Source organism: Quercus lobata, chromosome 2, assembly GCF_001633185.2.
Source record: "Quercus lobata isolate SW786 chromosome 2, ValleyOak3.0 Primary Assembly, whole genome shotgun sequence".
Lineage (NCBI taxonomy): Eukaryota > Viridiplantae > Streptophyta > Magnoliopsida > Fagales > Fagaceae > Quercus > Quercus lobata.
In genome coordinates, this window is record NC_044905.1 from 71,672,127 (window position 1) to 71,690,585 (window position 18,459).

The 18,459-nt window shown below is 32.2% G+C and overlaps 1 protein-coding gene across 1 annotated transcript; it reads right to left on the reverse strand.

Annotated features, from left to right (window-relative positions):
* Positions 1-5,118: 5,118 nt before the first annotated feature.
* Positions 5,119-5,976, reverse strand: LOC115976457 (mavicyanin). Its single transcript, XM_031097748.1, has 2 exons — positions 5,768-5,976; positions 5,119-5,674 (listed from the first exon to the last, which is right to left on the reverse strand). The coding sequence occupies exons 1-2, from the start codon at positions 5,931-5,933 to the stop codon at positions 5,337-5,339; spliced, it is 504 nt and encodes a 167-aa protein (XP_030953608.1). The 5' UTR covers positions 5,934-5,976; the 3' UTR covers positions 5,119-5,336.
* Between the last annotated feature and the right edge of the window lie 12,483 nt (positions 5,977-18,459).

Below are 18,459 nucleotides of genomic sequence, written 5' to 3' on the forward strand. Positions count from 1 at the left end.
GAGAAATTATTTTCCAATCACAATAATTTTTCATCACAAAAAAATCTAGGGGTGTGATTGGAAAATTAGGGCCTGTTTGGGTAAGGCTTTTTCATCACTCAATTTCCGTCACTCAATTTCCATCACTCATCACTCATCACTCATAACTCATAACTCATCACTCATCACTCATTTTTTCACACTCATTTGGCAACATCACTTTTATTTTCATCACTCAATTTTTTCACACTATTCATGGGTCCCACACCTGTCAGCCAGTACAGTGTTTTTTTTTTTTTTAGCACCCAACTCACCGAAGCTAATATATATATATATATATATATATAAAACAAACCGAACAGCCAACCCAGGAAAAAAAAAAAAAAAAAAACAACAACAACGCCAACCCAGAAAAAAAAAAAAAAAAAAAAAAAAACAACAACAACGAACCCAGGAAAAGGAAAAGAAAAAGAAAAAAAAAAAAAAAAAAAAAAAAAAAAAACTGAACGGCTAACCCAGGAAAAGAAAAAGAAAAAAAAAAAAAAAACAGCCAACGCCAACCCAGAAAAAAAAAAAAACTGAAAAAGGAAAAGAAAAAGAAAAAAAAAAAAAACAAACAAACAGCCAACGCCAACCCAGAAAAAAAAAAAAAAAAAAAAAAAAAAAAAGTCAAAAGGTGGTCAAAAGTTGCGGCTATGGGTCCCTCATGTGTGTTTATTTACGGAAATGCTATTGAGTTATGAGTTATGGAAACTGAAAACAGCCTTTTGTTGTTTTCAATTTCCATAACTCATAACTCAAAAATCAGAGAATTGAGTGATGGAAACAGAGTTATCGTTTGGCCAAACAACCTTTTTACTATGGGTCCCACCATTTTTGAGTTATGAGTTATGGAAACAGAGAATTGAGTTATCAAAAAACTCAATCCAAACAGCCCCTTATTTCTCCACATATAATACTCATCACACCCCTATATTTTTTTTTTGTGATTGAAAAATATTGTAATCCCAAATTATAATAAATAATCTAAATTAACACAGAGACAACTAAAATACATTATGGTAAAAATACATATCTAACTTTCTACAAAATAGGACCACTTTTCTGTTATTTATCAAAGTAAACTCACCTCACGTTCTCTCTCTCTCTCTCTCTCTTCCTTTTTTCTTTTATCAAGATTTATCCTTTTTTTCTTTTTAATCTTTTTTTTTTTCTTTTAACTTCACTTTCCTTACTCACTTTTTTTTTTCTTTTTTGGATGGGACTCACGTTTTCTTTTGTTAAAAAAAAAAAAAAAAAAACTCACATTTTCCTCTTTTTTTTTTTTTTTTTTTTTTTTTAAATCTCTTCTTTATTTTTAAAAAAAAAAAAAAAAAAAAAAAAAAAAAAAAACTCCTATTATAAAACCACTACTATAACTTCTCCATCTCCATATCCATATCCTTAAATTTAGGCACTAACATATCTAATTTTGAAAGAAAATAAAAAGTTAAATTTTAGGAAAATTTTAAAAATTAACGTGGGGTATTGGTGTGACCCTATCCTTATTTAAAAGTTTATCAAAAAAAAAAAAAAGATTACACATTTAAAAATTTCAGATTAAACTTTTTTTTTTTTTTTAAATCTCTCCTTCTATCCAAGAAACACTACCCAGCCACCCCTTTTTTTTTCAAATTTGATTTTAATCTTAAAATGTAGTGTTTTAATTGTAATAGTTAGCCACTTACTACACATCCATAACAAAAGTTAAAAAGAATTTAAATTTCAAAAATATCAACTATCCTTAAAAACATAACATTTTTTATAGAGTAGTAAATTAATAATTATAAAAAAAATATAAATTGAATTTCACATAGAATTATACAAATGATAAATATAATTTACGTTATAAAAGAAATTTTTTTACAACAAATTTTTACATTAAAAAAAAGTAGTGTAAATTACCACTTTAAGCAACTTAATTCCCTTAAAACCCAACACCGAATTGACCAATCCTGCAATGCCTCCATAAATTCCTTCATCTCAAACCTTGTAATTGTACCCAAATTGTTCACCAAATCTATAACCCAAAAACCAAAAAAAGTGTTAGCAATCTAAAATCACATTAAATATTAAGTTTGTGGACCAAAATAGAGAAGAATAATATATAAGTACCTGCACGCATAAATAGAGAGTCTTGTTGATTTTGTCTGTGAGGCTCTCAAATTGAATCTTATCCAATACCTACACACATAAATGCAAAACCAATCTGGATTCATCTTCTCCACAGGCTCCTTTTTAACGATTTCCATCAATTCATCTGTTTCAAAATGGCATTTATAATTGTCAGGTAAACATGTTAAACGATCACCATAATTCATGATGAAAAATATAGCTTTTGAGAAGAAGAAGAAATAACCGCTGCATGCCCAACAAACATGAATAGAACATATAATTGCAGTAGATACAAACCATTTTGACAGTTACGCTTCTTAGAGATCTTAGGAACAGCAGAGGACTCTGACATTGCAAATTTCTGTGCAGTCGATCAAGTTGAGCAAAAGTACTATCGTTTTGAGGGAAAAAAAAAATATTTGTATCAAATAAATAGCAGTTGTTATCCAAAAAAAAAATAGCAATTGGTTATAAAAAATCTAATGAGTAAGAGATACGTGCAAAATAAACCTATTAGCATTCCACCACTACTCTCATAATATTAGTGGGTGGTTATAATTTAGATTGTAAAATTATAGTATAGAAAATAAATTTAAAAATTAATAGAAAAGTAGTCCTATTGTTTAGGCAATATTTTAGTAGAAGTTAGAGTTGTATTTTTACCAGATTATCCTTTTTTTGTCTCTATTTAAATATAGGGGTGTAGGAGTATTTTTGAACTAACAAAATGAGGAATCCAAACAGGGGAAGCCTCTTAAATAATAGTATAGATGAAACGAAATCAAACATTTATGGTTCTGATAGTTAGATCTCAAATAAGTGTCGTCCAAACTCAGGGGGTTGGCCGAGTTGGTTGGGCTCTTAGTTTCAAGATGTTTGTACTGAGCTTGACTGTGTGTGCTTTCCAGTTTGAGTCCTGCTACCTGCACTTTGAAAAGAATTTCATAGACCAGCGCTTTACCTCTTTGTGGACCCACCTGGTACGAACAGTGATTAGTCTCTAGTTGAAAGTCTTGAAAATACACTATACGAAAAAAAAAAAAAAATGTCGTCCATTAAAACAAGTTACCCATATGTTTTTCAGTGTCGTCAATTAAGACAAGTTACCCATATAATGTCAAGTATCCATGTCACTAAATTGTTGAAGAAAAAAGACAACGTGATATACTACAAGAGGTGCTAGAACGTTGAGGAATCCCTTTAACCCGAAGAAGTAAGTGATAGTTTACTTTTGTAACAAGTTGAGGAATCCCTTTAACCCCAAGAAGTAAGTGATAATTTACTTTTGTTAACGAGTGCACTCATGCATTTGTTTAGAAAGATTTTTTTTTTGGATACAGTTTAGAAAGAATATAATGGGTTCTACTGCATTAGGAAATGATAAAAACAATTAACTACATTTTTTCTCTTTTCTTATAATTTTTTTTTCCTAAAATGGTTCACAAACAAATGCTCTTAGAACATTCATTAACTTTTTATATTAATTATAATAAAATAGCTAATTTTTTTGATACAAGATAGAATTCTACTCTAACCTAATTTAAGTGTATATGTGTGTGAAGCTCCCTCTTAGAGAATTGAACGTTGGCCCTTACACCCCACAAGCGTTTATACTTGTGGAGTGACCATCGCACCAAGGGTATGCAGTGGTAATAAAATAGTTAATTTTAACTATTTTAACTATTGTCCAATCATTAACTGATCCTTAATAAACAAGTAATTCTAGGTCCATAAATTATTCCGTAACTTTTTTGTCACAATTTTAATGTGATAAACTATAAATAATTAGCCATTACTTATACATGGACCTGCTATTTTATTTCCACTAATTACTCTCTGCCAAATTACAATTGTTACACAAAGTTGAGAAAATTATTTATTTATTTATTTTGGTTGGCTAGGTGGGTTGGCCAAGTGGTGGGACACTTGATCTTAAATTGCTTGTCCCAGGTTTGACTGGGTGTGCTCTCCAATTCGAGTCTAGGTTCCTGTATTTTGAAAAAACTCTAGGTCAATAATTTACTCCTTCAAGATTCATCTATTGTAAACAGTGATTAGCCTCTAGTGGTTGAAAGATTCGAGGATATAACGTGGAAAGAAAAAAATTTATAATCTTAGGACTTTTTGTTAATAAATTATTAGAGAGTAATTGACTTCATATAGTACTTATTAACTGCAAGAGGCACGTGTTGGATTTAATAAAGCAGGAAGCTATGCACCTCGATTTTCTCTTCTTGGGTGTGTCAAATTTGGACTACCTGGGAATAGAAAAAGATTTAACGGCCTGACGGAGTCACAGAGTGACAGCAAATTTCGAAGAACCAGCAGATTTGAGAACACTGCTGTACCATCAGGATCAAACCTTTATGGCAAGGAATATTCTTTTTTTTTCCCTAAAAAAATAAGAAATAAAAACACGTGAATCCAAGACATGTCATAATTTTTAACTTACAACATTTTTGTTTTTATATAATATAAAGAAGTGATATTCCAATCTTTTGGTGGTATAAATTCATTCCATTTTTAAGGCTCTTTTTCAAAATCTTGTGAACCAACAACATACTTGATAAAATTTGAGATTTTTGAATTTACGGCACATTATTCAAATCCATCATATTATCCGAATGTTACCCACAAAATAAATGAACAATTTGGTTCAATGGATCTTGAAAATCTAAATCAATTTTTTACCATAAAAGAAAGGAAATCTTAATCAATTCAATCTGTCTTTTTAAGTAGATAATCATGGAAAAAAATGTTTGAAACCAATAAATTGTCACATTTCTTGACACCGGTTGAGGCCATCCCAGTTTGGCGATTGCATCTTTCCTGCCTTGCAATACATCAATTGTACTAAAATTATGAATATTTTTTTGGACTCAAAACTATCAATATGAATTTTGATTTGATTTGATTGTAGATAAATGATTCAAGCCACGAGAAAAATCACCAAATGTGAAGCAGAATCCTCACTGGCAAGGTTGATTGATATACTACAAAAAAACCAGGCTAGGGTTAAAGCAACCCTGCCATTTTTATTCACCTCTTATTTCAAATATCATAATCAAACAAAGAATATACAAAGTGATGCCTTTGTTTTTCAACTCAAACTTCAATACTATCATACTGACTATGTTTTTAATCCCTTAAAAATATCAAACCAAACGGTACCAGGTGAATCTATATACCCAGCCTTCATATCCTTAAAACACATAGAGCAAAAAGGTGGCCAAGAATGCAACAACCATAACAAATGAAGCAAAAGATCGAGAAGCAGAAGCATCAGAAGTTGTGGGTGAAGATGAAGATGATGCTGGAGAAGAGGGTGCACTCCCTGTGACTGTCTTGATTTTTACTTTCATGCCTTGGCTGCAGTGGCCTAATGTGCCACAAGCAAAGTAACGCGTGCCAGCCTTGTTCAATTTGATAACATCAGTGCCACTGCTCTTGGAGTCTAGTGCAGTACCAAGGTCACAGTTCTTGTAGGCACTCTCACTAGCAAGTTCAACAACACTGTGCAACCCTGTTGTGTACTTGAAAACTGTCCAAAAAAGATAATTTATTTATACAAATGAAGTTAATAACAAAGCAAGGCTAAGTTCTTAACTAGCATGGTTAAGAATAAGAAACATACCAAGTTGGTCGCCAACTTTGAAGGTTTGGCCTGATGTCCATGAGTTGAAGTCTGTGGATTCATCCCAACCTTGGCTTCCTCCAACAACATGTTGGGTTGCCAAGGCTTCCTTTGTGATAAAAGCAACAAAAATCAACACCAAGAAAATTGTGTTCATGGTCGCCATTACTTCTTCCTTCTCTTTAGTCTTTACTCTCTCTTTTTTTTGGGGTCTGTTTGAGCAATCCAATTCCTACAACTATATATGTAGGAAATTTACCTGTAAACATCCAAAGTGTCTCTATCATTATATTATTAGTTATTACTCCTCTTTTTCTTGCAAAACTGGAACAACATTCAAAATATTGATGACACATGGTACCCCTATAAGCTATAACATCAAGAATCCTCCGATTTCTCATATTGCCACATGAAGCAATAAGTCTGTACAACCTAGCTCAGCAGGCATTCATGTAATTCTGGGACATAATAAGGGCATGATTTGTGAAGTGCAATATTTGTTCAATGTTTGAATTGCCGGCTAAGCAAAATGTTGGTGGTTAAAGGTCATGGAAGACTTGGAGTTGAAACAAAGCTATCGTGGTGATCATATTCACTTGAGGTTTAGTCTGGTAGCTCAAATTTTATATACACAAGTCATGTCGCATTGGATGCATTGGACAGCCTAGACAAATCATCATTATGACTTGGATTAGTTTTTGGCATATTATTCACTAACGTTGCTGATCAATTTTAAATTATAAACATATGGAGCCTCAATGCTTAGTCATCTTTTAAAAGGATGTCAACATTCAACGGTTGACCATCCCATTTTTAAACCTGGTGTAGTAAAACAATGCCCATGAACCTCTAACATTTTATATTAAATAAATGGAAATCTCAACGAAGAATTAACATTATTTATATGAGGCCACGAGTCTTTTTACTTTAGTGACTATTGTCTAACTTTTTCCGCGTGGAGAACTTGAATTCTAATCCCCCTCTCCTACTTCTTGTAAGGGCCGAACTACGTAGAGGCTTGGGGCCAACCCCTCCTAACAAACACTTTCCGGTAATTCAATATTAACCTTCAAAAAAATATATACAAATAGTCCCTCAAACTCTTTCATATTTGTTATTAGCCTATAACCTACACCGTGTGTGTGCACTATTTATAATTTTGGCGAAAACACCATTTTGGTTTCTATATTTTGGGGTTACAGTCAATTTGATCTTTATATTTTGGTAACAGTCAATTTAGTTCATGTTATTTTCAAATTGCAATCAATTTGGTCTCTACTGTTAATTTATTAATGAAAAATGTCTATGTAACAAACAGTGTGCACTGTTGACATACTTAAAGTTTATGTGACTTATAAAACAATATTAAAAATTACCAAATCAGCATTTTAATAATTAATAAAAAGCCATGTCGAAAAAAAAAAACTGATTTTTTTAGCGGAAAAAATAAAAATAAATTATGATTTTCTTTCATTTTCTTGCAATCCAAACACACAAATATCGAAGGTTTGCAAAAGACCCAAGAAGTGAAAGTGAATCAGAAATTTTCCCGACATGATTTGTTTTGGTTTGGAGATTGATTAGTCTGGATCTTGCTTGGAGGCTTTCAAAATGGGTTTATTAAGTGTTAATCTTTGTTGTTGTTCAATCTGCTTCTTCATTCTCTTTTTCTTGATCAGTTAGAGATTTCTCCCCTTCCCATTTCCGACAACTATAAAAAAAAAAAAAAGTAATGCAAAGACCCAACATGTATTCGCCTTTCTTACACTAATCTATTCCAAAACCCAACTTTCTTCAACAAACTGCCACTACAAAGACCACCTCATTTCCAAACCCATGTTGAAAGCTAAATCAAAACCCCATTCCAGAAATACAAAGTCACAAACAATCTCAACAGTGCACACATCAAAGGGAAATCAAAAGAGAGAGAATCGTGCTTAGGAGAGAGAAACCCCTGTGAGGGGAGAGAGAGTGAGCGCTAGCCATCCGTTTGTGGCTTGCGGTGGTCGCTGGCAACAGCCATGGGGTTTGGCTGTGTAAAGCTTGGCCATGGCTTAGGTTCCACGAAATCTGCTGCAGACTTCATCTCCTCCTCATATCTGAAAGTAAAGAACCCATATCCATTTGCATCCAAACGTTTCAGTGATGTATAAGCATATCAAAGGTTAAATTGGTTTGATTCATTCTGTTTAGTTGTTGGTAATCTAGATCCTTTGCATTTTTTTAGATCCAAACACAAACAAAGTTTGCGGGGTCTTTCTCAGATCTTGATGTGTTTAATATTGAGGTTTTTTTTTTTTTTTTTTTAATAATTCATTTTTAATTTTTCCGTTAAAAAAATCAGTTTAGAATTGTAGGTTTTGTTTTTTCTACGTGGCTTTTTATTAATTATAAAAATGTTGATTTGGTACTTTTTAATATTATTTTATATGCCATGTAAGCTTTATGTTTGCCAATAGTGTATATCGTTTGCCACGTAGGTATTTTTCATTAGTAAATTAATAGTAGAGACCAAATTGGGTGCAATTCGAAAATAACATAGACTAAATTGACTGCTACCAAAATGTAAGGAACAAATTAACTGTGACCCTAAAATATAGAAACCAAAATGATGTTTTCAGCTATCATTTTTTCACTAATATTTTGAATATATATATATATATATATATAAAAGTTTTTGTAGTTTCAACATAAAAATATTTACGTGAATATTTTAATGGAGGCCATTTGTAGTCATTTTGGAAATCTAGTCTTTTAAGTGGTGAAACCATATTTTACTATTTATTACAAAGAAAAATTTACTAAAATGATTTTTTTTTTTAAATTTGACATTTGAGGGAGAGGGGAATTAAACCCTAAGGGTATGTTTGATTGGAGTGAAAGTAGGGAGGATAGAAAATAGGAAGAGGAAAATAGGATGAAAAATAGCATTTTCCACCGTTTGGTTCAGGAGAGAAAACAAGAGAGACAGAAAATAGGGAGGAAAATAATCTCTCCGGGCCTACATTTTTTCATCCTCCCAATTTAGGAGGAAAATGGGGAGGAAAAGATGTTGATGATGTAATTTACACAAATACTTTCACTTTATTACACTCACCTACCCCTCTCACTTTCCCACTATTATATAAAAAGGACATAATAGTCAATTTATATAAACTACATTTTTCATCCTCCTCTTTTTCTCTCCAACCAAACAAAAAAATTTCCACCCCTCCAACCAAACGCACATGAGGGAAACCAAATCTTTTCTGTCTTCCCACTTTTCCATCCTTCCACTAATTTTCCATCCTTCCACTTTTCCACTCCTCCAACCAAATGGACCCTAAAAGTATGTTTGGTTGGGGTAAAAACAGGGAGGATGGAAAATAGGGAGAGGAAAATAGGGTGAAAAATGAAAATTTTCACTATTTGATTGAGAAAAGAAAACAAAAGAGACAAAAAATAGGGGAGAAAATTTTCCCTTCGGGCCCACATTTTTTTATCCTCCCAATTTGGGAGGAAAATGAGGAGGGAAAAGTTATGAAAAATGCACTTTACACAAATACCCTCAGTTTAAGTTGCATTTTTTTTTTCTTTCTTCTCTCTTCCCTGAGCAGCAACGTTGCCCCTTTAGTTTTTTTTGGGCGTTGCCAATAACATTACCTTTTTTTTTTTTTTCTTCTTTTGGGCAATCATGTTGCCAGTTGTAACTTTTTTTTCTTTTTTTTTTCTTGGGCATTAAGATTGCCTCTTTTTTTTTTCTTTTGATTTTTTAGGGCTTGGGTGTGATGGTTTATTTTTATTTTTACTGGATGTGATTTGTTTTGGAACTTTTTTATTTTTAGAAAAATTTTTGGGTGATTACTCTTTTTTGTATGGTTATTTGTCACTTTTTTTTTTAATAATTTGGCATCATTCTTTAACAAGGGTATATGACTAAGTTTATTCAAACTCATTTTTTCCATCCCTCTACTTTTCCACTCCTAACCAAACAAAAAGGAGAAAAAATAAAATCTTTTCTATCCTCTCACTTTTCCATCCTTCTACAATTTTTTATTCTCCCACTTTTCCATCCATCCAACCAAACGAACCCTAAGTATTTTTTTTTTAGAAAGACTAGGAGGTGACAATCAATTGAGTTATAAGGCTATTGGCTAAAATGATTTAGTACCAAGAGGCACTATAATAACTTAGTGTTAGGCATTGGTTTGAAGTTCATCCACTTCAACTAAATAGTATATATAATCAACATAAAATTATTTGACTATGATTGTGGAAAAAATTGATAGGGACTTTTATAGCCTACTTCAATTTAATTGATAAAAAGTCCAGTTTTGAACTTCTGATAATTTAATTATTATAATAATTGAAGAGAGAAAAATTTAAACATTGATTCTTCTTATTAAAGAGAGCATATAATGTCATTGAGTTATAAGACTCTTGACAAATTCAGTTAAACTAAGATGAGTTTAGAAAAGATTTAAAGGTGAAAACACTATTGTGATATAATATTGAAATATAATATTTTATACTTATATTCTCAATCTTTACTTAGGTCTCATATATATATATATATATATATATATATAAAGGTAAAATTTAGAGAAAGTTCAAATAAGTTATTAAACGTGAGTTATTTAGAGTTTAATTTTGTGTCACTTGTCTAATTTAACTTTTTAAATATTTGTGCAAATGAGTTATTAAACGTTAAATCCAAAGAGACCACAATAGTTACAATCACTTTGAATTAGCTTTTTTTAGACTGATGAAATGCACTGATTTCACAATCTATTTGAGAAAATATCTCACAAACCAATTTATGCTTCTTCACAAAAAAAAACCCTTTGTGGTTCAGGATTCTTAGCTTCACCAAAGCAATCGAATCTGACTCCATAACACAAATGGGAACCACAGATCTAGCAATAGCAAGGTAGACCAAGATTGACTCTCATTGAGCATGGGCCATACTGACTGGTGGAACTACCAGCAAAGCATAGAGACTCTTCGAGCACAGGACTAAGTGCTACACTGGTAATTGACATTCTCTATCCTATAGAATCAAATCCCCTTATATGTGTATCACCTAGAAGTTCCAAAGCCACTTATGCTTTAGTCGGAAAACCCAATAAATAGGGTAAATCAAAAAGAGCTCAGAAGGGCTCCTAAAACCCCCAAGAAGTAAAACCTTATACAAATGATACTATTTTCTTTTTCCTCATGAAGAGAACCAAATTAAAGCAATTAGTGAATTTAGGATTTTTGTCACACCAATTAGGGTTTATATTAGATTTATAACATCTAAGGTTCTTTGATGCCCGTTAAATCTAGGGCCTATGCACTCCTATTGTTGAGAATTGGCGTCAAAACTTAGAGAAAATCCAATTAGATTTTAATTGGATTCTCAATTTTGCGCCATGTGTCTCATTTAATTTTTAATTTTGTGCCAAGTAAATTATATATATATATATATATATATATATAAGTTCAAGCTACACTTGGTGTAACTCTAAGCAATGTTACACCACTCAATATTTCTTAATTAGATGTCAATTTTGACAAATCTACCGTTAGATTACATTATCTTCATATATTCTCCATGTTTGCAAAATTTTAAGGTGATCAAAGGTTAATAACTATTTCATCAATTAATTGTTTAAATTCTAGTTTTTGTAATTTAAAATAATGCATAAAAGATAAGTTTATGAATTGAATGGTAAATTACATTCGATTAACATGAAAATTGACATGCATGTTAAGAACACATAAAATACATAATTCAACGGTTGGATTTTGAAAATATGAATCCAATAATAAGTTATTGAGTGGTGTAACATTACTCAAAGTTACACCTGATGTAACTTAAACCCAACTCATATATATATATATATATATATATGTATTATGGACACAACGGAGAGTCGCCACCTAGTTTTTGCAATGGTCTAAGAACCATATATATAGCATCCTCTTGAGTAATGACCTTTTTAATGATCTTTCTACCAGAAATATAGGTTCGGAGTTTAGGTACGGTTTTGGAAAGGTGTTAGGCACCCAAAACCGTCCAATCCTAGGGTTGGATTCCTCTCATTGTGTCTTGTGTCTTAACTCTATTAAAGGCACACTCAATATTACATTCTAACTCACACACACACACACACACACACACAAACATACATCTAAGCAAACAACATAGCATCAATCATCCCAAAAGACCTAATCATTCACTTATCATGATATACCCTAACATACGTCTAGCATACATGTCATATCAACCTAGAATTCATCTAGCATGGTATAACATAAACCCTAGCATGTTACTATCAGACATATCATCCACCTAACATTCATCTAACACCATGTCATCATATCATATTCAAGGCAGAAACATAAGTAATAAACGAAACATGGCATCGTCAAGAGATCATTGAAAACATTAAGAACACAACATGCTTATTCATCATATCATGTTCATCAATCCTAAACAAGATTACAAACAAAATGCATGTACATGTGAATGCATTGACTTACCTTACTTACCTTGCTACATCTCAGCACCCATGGTATTAATATATGAACATGTGAATGCGTGTTCATGGGATTAAAACAAAGAAATGAAATATAAATCCTAATTTTAACATGTGAAAAGAAAACAAACAACAAGCATGTGAAACAGAAGCTCAAAACCATAAAATAAAAAAAGGATCTAAAATAGAAGCATTACATGTGAAATAAGAGACGAAATCAGAAAAACTAAAGTTAAGGTTTCTGGGTAGGATCATGCACGTGCATGAACGAGCCTACGTGTGCATAATCAAGCCTGCGTGAGCAAGCAAGATTATGTGCACATGGAATCCACCCCAGAAACCCTAGCAACAGACCAAACAGAGCAAGGCTTCAAAACGATAAATCTATCATCCTAACATGCTTTAAAACATAAAAGCTACATAAACCTAAACTACATAAACACATATAAACATAAAACAAGTGAAGAAACAAGATTAAAACATAAATTAAAGCAAGAAATAAAAAGAAAATCTTAGAACTTAATACCTTAAAACAAAAACTTTTCAAGCTTTATTTTTTACCATTCCCCTCAGTCAAATCTATTCACAATTAATAAGAAACGTGATTAATAATCTTAAACTCAAAGATCAAAGCTAGAAAATGCCCTAATTAAAAGAAAATTGACTTGAGGATGTTTTATAAAAAACTCTCTCTTTGATTTACTACTTCTAGTGAATCTTAGTGCTTTCCCTTAAGATTTCTGTATGTTTTGAAAAGGTACCATGTATGACTATTTATATTGTGAAAATGGGGGTTTAGAATGACTCCCAAACGATGTGGGATTCGTTCCAAACCTCAACATCAATGCAGAAAACTTTTTTTTTTTTTTTTTTAATGTTTTTGAAACCTTACATGCATTCGTAAGATTAGGCTTGTGTGCGCATGCCTAGGGCTTCCTTGGCTTTACTTTCCAAAAAGGTCTCATTCTTTATTTGGACAGCATCTTTGGGGGAAGATTTTTTACTTGTGATAATCTCATCGAGCGATGTAGATTTTTTTGCTTGTAAGTCCTTTGATATAGTGTTCCCACTAACTGTGATATTATACTTTTCCTTGTTCAATTTATTCTTAGGTTTTGGTCCTCGTTAGCTGTTTGAAGGCATTAGTTTTGGTGTGGTTGGCTTTCCTCGATCGATTTGGTTCTTGTCTATAGGAGCACGATTCCTTATTGTTGGCTTGCTGGTAATTATGAGTTTTAAAAAGTTAAAATAACATTGTAAAAAAAAAAAACTGCTGCTTCCATTTTGTGTATTTTCATCTCAGCATTACTTGCCATTTTTGTTCCAGTCCCTTTTTCTAACTGCCATCTACATGCACTTATTACTACTTTTAAGAACCTAAGATTGTCAATTTTGTCATTGGGCAGTCATATAATGTAAGAGCTGCCACCTTTAAAAAAGGTTGTTTGAATGTCAAAAAATATAAGATTATATTTGTATGGATGAGTTCTTCTACTCGTTATGTAACTTTTGCAATTGTAGGTGCATGTGAAAAAGTCTCTATGGAATATTTTTTTTGTGCTTGGCAACTTAAGGAGTGTTGATCTTGTTGGCAGTTTAAGTGATGGAGTATAGTTTGGCGATAAGCAATCTTTTCTTTCCCCCTTGTTTTCTTTATTCTCTCCTTCAATCATAGGGAGGGTATAAGTTTATTTTCCCTATTATTTTCTAATATTAGGCAACATATGCTTTTTTTTAGGATTTGGTTTCCTTGAGGATTATAAATTTTAGTCACTCAACAAGGGTTCGAAAGTTCCATTGAAATTCTTGTCCTGTTTTCTAGTTCGACTTTAGTCATTCTATTTTGGCAAGCTTATATCTAATTCGGATGTGGTAATACCTTTTATTAGTGTGGGTCGTGGGAAAGTAACTTTGATATTTCTTTATCCTGTAGTGATGAGCATGAGGAGTGCTTTCTGGAATTAACTTATCCCTCTGGATTTGCATCATAATTGTAATCTTGAATTGTAGTTGATTTGATTTTGTAGTCATTGAAAATGAGAAAATACTGTCAACGTCCTGCCTAATCCTTTGTTAGTCTGAAGGTTTTGCTATTTTGGACTCAAATTCACTAAACAACAATATTCTTCTTTATAGGCTGCCAATGTTTGTTTTATAAATTTGTGAGGGTCATGTTTGGTGTTGTTGATAACAATATGTCTACAGGAGGGGAAAATTGTGATTTGGACTTTAACATACCTGAGCAGGAGTTTGTGCTGTGTTGACTGCAACAATAAGCAATCTCCTCCCTTTTCACCAATTTTCCTTTTGCTTATTAGTCTTTTAAAACACTGTTTGCCCAAACATGATACTATTCAGTATTTTTGTTCAATTTATTTTATAGATTTTGGTGCTGGCTGTTTGTTGCAGCAAAGGTACACTACTCTACCTCGTACTTTGTATCTATCCATCTATATGAGTCTTTCATGATGTTTTTGCATACCCTTTTCTTAAATTTCACTGCTTTTTTGGATACATGGATTGCTTTTCCTGTTCTTTTCAATACCCATGTGCTGAATTGGATTATTTGTACGATTATATGTATATATGACTGAGAATTTGAAGCCTTTGCTTCATTTGAATTTTCGGGTTTTTTTTTTGTTTGTTTATATGTTTAGATATATTAAGATCTTATAGTTTGAGAATTTACGTTGTCTATGGGAAAACTCTGCCCTCAAATTTCCATGCCCAAATTTCTGGACAATTTTTTTTTATGGGATTTGTTTTAATGTACCACAATGTTGCTAACGATCAGATATCTAGAAAGGTATTTATTGTTAATGAAATTACAGTATATAATTCACGTCATATAAAAACTTGAGAGTTACATTTGTTATATTAATATAAATGGGGTTCAGCAATATATTTTTTGTTTTTGAAGGCAGGCAGGATATTGAGATAAGAACTGCAACATATGTAATGAATTATGACACTTAATCTTACACAAGTTTGCAAGTGATAGGCAATTTTTTTATATTAACACTCTATATTTTGTGTTTCCTTTGTTACGTTTTAATCACATTAAACATCTTTCCATAGGTTAGTAGGTTTTCTTTGGAAAAAGAATACATGTTGCAGACCCTGATTAGTCTAACAAGTGTCCATAAAAAGGTCATACTTAATGCACAAAGCTCCCACTTTTGTGATGTCTAGGAGTGGTGATTGGTAGGTAGCCTTATTCCCAATTTTGTTGGAGAGGCTGATTCCTGCATTCAAATCTGCATTTGTCACTTTTGGTGGAAGGCACTTACCATTGCACTAAGGCTTGAACCTAAAATTTTGGGACTAAGGCTTGGTTGTTGTTAGTAGTTCGTCTTTGGAAAAAAAATGGGAAGGATATGAAAGCTTCAAATTGTTGGAAGACTTCTTAACTTTGATGACAGGAAAGTTGCTGCATGTTTTCAGGAGTTGCTAAGTTCTCTCTACAATATGTCATGTTTGTGTGTTCATCACATTTACCTATGAAGCAACCTTTCCAGTTTTTATCTATTGGAAATCTCTACCATAGGTTCAATTCATTAAATAAGTCCTGGAAATTAAAAGAAAATAACTGGTCAGCTAGAGAGAGTGAATCCCATTGAAATTAAACCTATGTTAAAATCTTATACCATTTAAGGCTTAGCTTTTAGTGCCATCCCTGTTTTGAAGACTTTTGAGATTTCTTTTCCCTTGAAACTGGAAAACCCTTGGATGAACCTGAATTCTATTGGTTTTTGAGTGCCCTTATTGCATTCAAAAAGTCATTCATTTTTTCTTTTTATTAGTACATAATTACATATCTATTGGCTTGTTTAATTTCTTTGGAAATATATAGTTCTTTCATTCGTTGTTTTGCAACTTTTGCAATTCACATGTTAAAAATCCATTCTTTGTTTGTCTACAGGAACTAGGTTTTTTAAATTTTTTGTTTTTGTGCTTAAGAATTATAAATTTTTTGTCTTTTTTTAATTCTTTCTATTACTGTGCTTGTAAATTCTTTCTTAGGCTTTGGTTTCCTTGACAGCCATCATTTGTTGATCCCTAGTGATATTGCATATGCTTTATGGATCTAGTATTTAGAGCATTTGGGATTTAATGGGTGTTACCAAGAAGGGTAGTTGATCTCTTGTTCACTTGGAGGAATTAGTTCAGGGAGCACTTATCAAATATTTGTAACTTTTCCCGTTATGTTTGATGTGGCTATGGTGGAAGGACTAAGATAGTCGTACTTTTTAAGATTCAGAATAATTAAAGGTCTAGTTGGAATCATTGCTAATTTGAACTCATGTTTGATTGGTCTGCAGCGTCGGGTCTTACATGTAGTAACTCCCTTCTAGAAATTAATAAACTGAGAAACTATTACTTAGAATTCACTAGCCATCAATAAAACAATATATCATGTTTCCAGCCTATGATTCTTGTTGTGAAACAAAACTTGGTCAGCTTACAATAATCATGGACATTAATTCAAACTTTCCCCCGACTACTAATTAAAGGTTTAGCTTCAGAATTTGAATCATCTTTACTTTCTGGAGGATGATTCTGACAGAGTTCTGTAAATGTATAATTGGTAGGTGTAAAAAACAATCCACACAAACTTTTTGTTGAATTTTCAAGGACACAGAGGGATGAAAATGAGACTATGATGCTGTTGACTGTGAAGATTCCATGAAGATGCTGATGATGGAGGAAATGATTACGTTTTTGTCATGGCATTACCAGTTCAATTGCAAAAGTACTAAATTAGCAAAATTCCCAATATGTATTAGTTCAATCTATATGCTGCTTTAGCATAAAAAGTAGTTTGGAAGATGATTTTTATGTATCTTTTTCTATTTATTTATTATTAATTTCTAAAAGCTAGTTAATGACTTCATGCTAACTAAGACAATTACACTTTAAAAATATTTAGGTCAAAAAATCTCTTATTGGCATCAATGTTAAACATTCGTTTTTTCTAAATAAACATGTAATATTCATAGAAAGAAAAGACTTAGAAACAAACTAAACTCCAGGTTCAAAAAACGAAATTCACCACACACAAAAAAAGTGAAATCTTTAGTGGTGTGTTTTACCTGCCCATTCCAAATGGCTTCTGATCGATGGTTGGGCTGCAACGTCAACACTGACGTGTCAATGGGGCCAGGCTGCGCATGGTTAATCTGTCCAGCATTTGCAGCAGCCATACTGCACAAAAATGATAAGCAATTAGCACATACTAGACATTATTGAAAACAAAAACAAACACAATACGCAGCTTTAGAAGGAAATCTAGCTTCATTCTACTTTAACCACGACATCTACATGAATAGTATAAGTGTATAACTGTTGAAGAGCCTCCCCAGTTATGATAAGCAACTTAATAGATGCAAGTGAAAGTAACTTGCTAAAGAGCTAATTGCAGGCCTTATAGGATAGTGGTAATGAATCAGTTCAAAGTTATTATCTCTCTAAAGCAAGTAAAAAGACAACACAAAGTAAGAGTAACCTTTTTGGAAGAACATCAACCTTGTATCCGTGAACTTATCATAAGACATTGCAGAAAACCAATTTAATGGTCATACAGAGTTAATTAGTGAATTTAATGGTCAATTGCAATTGTCTTAAAAAGAAAAGAAAAAAAATGCAAACCAATTTCCTAATTTCACCATGGCCCCCCTCATACTATCAGCAAACAGAAAGGTTTTGATACTACAGAAATTCAGAAAGATGTGTGCTCCTTGGCCACCAATGTTTGTCCTAGTTTATTTTATTGATTGCATGTCATTATTTTGTAATACCAATATATTTCAGTTCAAAATCACAGATTTTTATAGCTGTGAAAGGAAGCAGACAGAAAGGGATCATCAAAAAGCTTTGATAATTGTATGTCTTATGAGTGTCTGATCTTTGTTTATGTAACAAACAATTATAAAGCATGTAATGTGATATGGTAACCTTATTTCAAATTTATTACCATATAATATGTTCCACAAAAAGAAAAACATACTGCATTAGTGTGCATGCAGGGGTTAGCTTGGGATACACATGGCCTTAGGTAAAGTTAAAGTCAGTTAATTTTGTAGTATTTAGGCCTGACACTAGGTCTGTAAAGTTCATCCTTAGTCTACCTAGTGGGTAAACAGCTAGGGTGGTTCAGTACAACCTGATGTTTGCAGCCTAAGTAACAGA